Source organism: Balaenoptera borealis, assembly GCF_965194805.1.
Source record: "Balaenoptera borealis genome assembly, chromosome: 8".
Lineage (NCBI taxonomy): Eukaryota > Metazoa > Chordata > Mammalia > Artiodactyla > Balaenopteridae > Balaenoptera > Balaenoptera borealis.
Genome location: NC_138865.1, coordinates 66,222,780 through 66,227,916, shown reverse-complemented (window position 1 = coordinate 66,227,916; position 5,137 = coordinate 66,222,780). Strand labels below are relative to the sequence as shown.

The following is a 5,137-nucleotide window of genomic DNA, read 5'->3' as shown; positions in this document are numbered from 1 at the left end:
CGAGGAAGTTGGACCTGACGGCCTTGGTGGGGCTGAGGCAGAATCTGTCCAAGAGCTGGCACGATGCTCAGGTCTCCAAAGCCTAAATGAAACAAAAGAGGTCAGCTGCCCTGTCCACCATGGGCTCTGCCATCTGCAGGAAGCTTGGAGACATGAAGAAATCGGCCACATTCAGATCCTTTGAAGGTCTTCTGGGGACAATCAAGTCCAGAGTCGCAGGTGGCAGAGAGCTAGGCAGTGACTGCCTTCCTTCTTCAGCGGGGAGTGGGGATGATCTGCTCCCTGTTTCCGGGAGTAGGGATGATCCGCTCCCGGTTTCAGGGAGTGGGAGTGATCCAGTTTCGGGAAGTAGGGATGACCTACTCCCCTTTCTGGAGCCAGAATGAGCTCCTTGGTAAACTTGCCTGGCCACCTGACCAGTGCAAGAACTCCCTTCCCTCATCCCAATTGCACCTCTGCCCACCAAAAACAACAACCAAACCACAATGGTAAAGTTAATTCAGGAAATGGACAGAGTCCGGTTTTGAGAAAAGTAGCTCCCATTTGTACATAGATATTTGCTGCTGTTGAGATAAAGAATCCAACGTTTTGTACCCAGTTATTTTACACTAAAGTTTATATGTGAAATGTATCACTATACTAGCCTTCCTGGGGTTGCATTTAAATGGACAGGACAATGGTCCCAGAGGGATTTTAGGCCAAAGCCAAAACTCCTTTTTTGGAAAAACCAGTGCATCAAAAGGCCAAAGTAGGTTTCTGTTTAGAACTGGTAAAAGGTATGAAATAATCTGCAATTTTATCCTCTCCCCATTTCCTTCCTTCCTTCCCTAAATCCTAGAAAGAAGCTTGAAAGCTCTACCTGGCCTACGGTTTTTATCTTAAAAAGATGATCAAGAAAAATGTTGTTTTTCTCTGAGACCCTCAGAAAGGGGGAAAAATATTAATAGACTAATTGGTACATAATACTATGACTTTTATGAAGTGATTTTTTTTAACTCCTAATTAAGCAAAATAACTTTAGCTTCAGTTTAGGAGATTGTCAACTACTTTGGACTCAAGCTGAAATTGCAACTTTATTTTGCCCCGTGCTTTGTTTGTAATCTTTTTATATATCAAAATGAGAGTTTTATAATTGAATCCTTGTGGCCATGTGTCTCTGCCACAGCAGCATGCTACCTAAAAGAAAGAAAATTGCTTCTCCGTTCTGCGGCGATTCCTTGTTAGTTATCACCTTCAGCTGAGGGACTGAAGGGAAAACAGCATAGCCAAATTCAAGAAAGATAAACCCCTGTCTCAAACGACATTTAAAACAGAATGTCTATCCCCTGCAATTCTGGCCAGTATGCCTTTTAACGGACCTAACTGATTGTACATCACTGGTCACCTTGACTCCAAGTTTGTCCTTCTTTATAGCTAACCCCAACGGAGAAGGAAACAAAACCCAACCCTCAGGGGATATCAAGATAGTAGGAGCCTGTAGGAACAGGAACCTGGTTTGGGTTTGTTCGAACTTTCTCATATCTGATTTTCACAGGAGCTATGTTTTGGATTTTTTGTTTTTTGTTTTTTTCTATTTTCAACATGCCTGGACCTGGCAGCTTCTTTCATTCCTCCAGTAACAATGCAGGTTAAAAGTTTGTGTCTTACATTGGCTTTTAGCAGGGGGACTAGAATCTTTATTTTCTTGGGTATATATATTGATAATGTCTCACTGTCTAAAGGTAGTCCCTACAGCCTAAGAAAGTGATCCTGTTTTGTTGATTTTTGAACGCTCCCCCTATGTTCCTTTGGTTTTCCTACAAGCAAAACCAAATACCACTATAAATGCAAAAGCACTTGGTAAACTATAAAGTCATTGATGTAAAGTCCACATATTTCTGAGGACAACGTTTTGCCTGGATTAAAATAAGATGTTCAACTATTTTACATGTTGTGTTTTAATTTGTTGTAGTTTTATGTGCTGAAGAACTAGAGAGAAACTTGCAGCATTCATGAAGCCAAAGTAGCCCAACAGGCAAAGGCTTTGACCCCATATTGCAGAAAGCCTTGTGTTAGAGAAAATCTCCAGCTGACATGATGAGACAAACCCAGAACATGTTCTATTTTATGTAGTAATTCAAACAAATGCTGTAACAGTTTCCCCCAATAAATCCTCAACCCCCTGAGAGCAGTGAAGAACACAACTATTTTTGTTTATCATTGTATTCCCATGCCTGGCTTACAGTAGATGTTCAATAAATACTTGTTGAATTAATGAAGGAATCAATATCACACACTTCAGACATCAAATCTTGAATCCAAGAGATTATCAACATGAACTTGTTGACAAGTTTCTCCTGCTTTTAAAGCATTTCACTTCCCCATTCAGAGATAATTTGAGATCCTACTATGTGTCAGGCACTGTGCCAGGCTCTGAAACCACAGAAATCAATTAGACATGGCCCATGCTCTCTAGAAACAGATTTTCAAATCATTACAACTCATTGCAGTAGGTGCTAAAATAGAAGACATATGTAAAGAACTGGTGTTCAACTCTGCCTTGGTAGTCAGAAAAGAATTCAGAGAGGCATAAAGTCTTAGAGGACTAGTAGGAATTTGCCAGACATACAAGAGTAGAACATTCCAGACAATATACAGAGGAACTAAGTCATGAAAGAATGTAATAGAATGGCATGTTCCAGGAAATACCAATAAGTCATTGTGGCTAGAGAGAGAGGGGAAGTGGTGAGAGACGAGGATGGAGAAATAAGCAGGGGCAAGATCACAAATAGTCTTCTGTATATGCTATCTGACATTAGTATTTAATCCTGTAGGAAATGAGGAGGATTTGAAGGTACTTAACTCAAATACATGTTTTAGATGTATCACTCTAGTCACCATAGAAGTAGATTGAGAAGTATTTAAGAGATAGAATCTCCAAAACTTAGAAAGCAACTGCATAGGAGAGAGGGAAGGACAGATTTGCAAGTTGATAAAGATGTAGAATTGAAAAGACTTGATACTGACAATGCTGGAGCTGCACATTCATTTTGCTTTGGCTCTTCTATTGGATTCCAGCATACCTGCATCAACAGCCATGGATACCAAATAAAATGCCTTCATGAGCATGTGGACTTTGGGTCAAAGGTTTCCTCCAGATTTTCTTTCTTCCACTTGCTTCTACCCTTCGCATGCATTGCTGACCCTCATTCCCTAGCCTGTTCACCTTTATAATTTGATCACTTCTGCTCATCTAGCCCTATTTGGATTTTGTAGCCTAGCCTCAGTCTATTTTACTTTAACTAGGCCACTTCAGGATGCAATTTCCAATAGTTCTCAGAATATGTGAACCCTCAAAGATGCCCCATCTGGCTCAACCCCTGAGAACCACTGGTTGAGAGTGATGTTGGAACAAAATTCCCTGAGGCTCTCAGTTTTCTTGGTCTTCCATTGCTCATATGAGTGAAGGGGCTGGAGTGGAAGGTAGAGACAAGGTTGAAAGTTCCAACTCCCACAGATGACACTCTCCACGCAGCTGGCAAGGATGGGAGTAGAGTACCAAGCCCTTGTTCATTAGCATCATACATACCCCAGCATACTGCAAGCATCACTCCCAGAGAAATTCACCTGCACTTCTGGAAACTACTTTATTCTAACCTTCAGATTTGAGAGAAAATATATCACATACCTACTCTCATGAACTGCATGGACTGCAGAGAGCTGAGCAGTGATCCAGAACTGTGTAGGTCTTCTGATAGTGCTAGGCAATGTGCTTGATGGCCCTACCCATCAAGGGCACAATGGTGCCATTTGTTGATTCTGCTAAGAAATGAGGTCAGTCGCATCTGGGCCATGGAATTTCAGTTCTTGTCCATGAATTCCAATGTAAGAAAAATTGATGATTGCCCCTCTGTCAAAATTACTGGGGCCACAGTTACCATCTGAGACCATGTCCCACTCCTTCTGACCAGATCTATTGATAGGAGGCTTGATGATGCCATGACTTCCAGTGCCTAGAGCCTCATTCACATAAGGCAAGTGAAAAATGGCAGAATGCCTTCAAGATGATGCACCTTGGCCAGCTACTATGAGACATTATCATGGCACTTGGTCATCTCTCAGAAATTACTAAGCAGGTCCCTAAAACAGTCAGAAATGTCTGGCAATTCCTGAGAGTTCACCAGGTAATTTAAAAGTTCCTTCCCTGTTTATCTATACTATCACCCAAATAAATGACCACCTCAAGAAGAGAAGTGGGTTCTTCTGGAAGTTGAAGGTTTTGGTCACCTCTACCCCAATCCTGGCTACCTTGCCTCAGACCCATGGCATTAAAACTTGCAGTTAATTGGAGAAAAAAATGTTACCTAAGTTAGAGGAATAATTCATAAACTTGGCTAAGCCAAACTTTCTTTCTAGAACATTATAACTAAGAGATTAAAAGTCTCAGTTGGGTTGAAACTGGTCTCTACAGTCATATAGATATAGATTTTTCATGTTTTAACTTCATGGTATCGCTTCAAATATCCTAATATTGACTTAGAAACTTGTATTGTAACCGAGGCCACCCACACTTCCAACCAACTGGCTACAAACCTTCAGGGTTCTTACTACTCCTTCAGACACCATAATTCACTGGAATGACTCACAGAACTCAGGAAAGCCCTGTACTTATGATTACAGTTTTATTATAAAGGATACAAATCAGGATTGACCAAATGAAGAAGCACAAAGAATGAGATCTCAGAGGAAACCTGAAACTTCCATGTCCTCAGGATGCATCATCCTGCCAGCACATCAATGTATGATTACCAAACTAGCAAGCTCAGGTGTCCAGCTTCAGGTGTCCAGAGTTTTTATTGGGGTTTCATTACATGGGTATGATTGATTGAATTATTGGCCACATGATTGAACTCAGTCTCCAGCTGCCTTCTCTCTCCAGAGGTTGGGAGGTCAGGTTAATATAATGTGACTCAAATCCCCAAACCTTAATCACATGGTTGGGTCTTTCCAGCACTGCCAGCCCCCATCCTGAAACTATCCAGGGACCTACCATGAATAACAAAGACACTCCTATCACTCAGGGAATTCCAAGGATTTAGAGTCTTCTTACAAGGAATCAGGGACAAAGACCAGCCAATTTTTTTATTATACAGAAAAA

General features: G+C 41.2%; 1 protein-coding gene across 1 annotated transcript in view; it reads left to right on the top strand.

The window, feature by feature from the left end:
- Positions 1–4,237, top strand: part of TPD52L3 (TPD52 like 3) — a 28,478-nt gene extending 24,241 nt beyond the window's left edge. Inside the window, 2 exon segments of the mRNA XM_082404451.1 lie at positions 2–83; positions 87–4,237. Of these exon segments, the coding sequence (XP_082260577.1) occupies positions 2–83; positions 87–386 (382 nt within the window). The 3' untranslated portion in view covers positions 387–4,237.
- Positions 4,238–5,137: the final 900 nt, after the last annotated feature.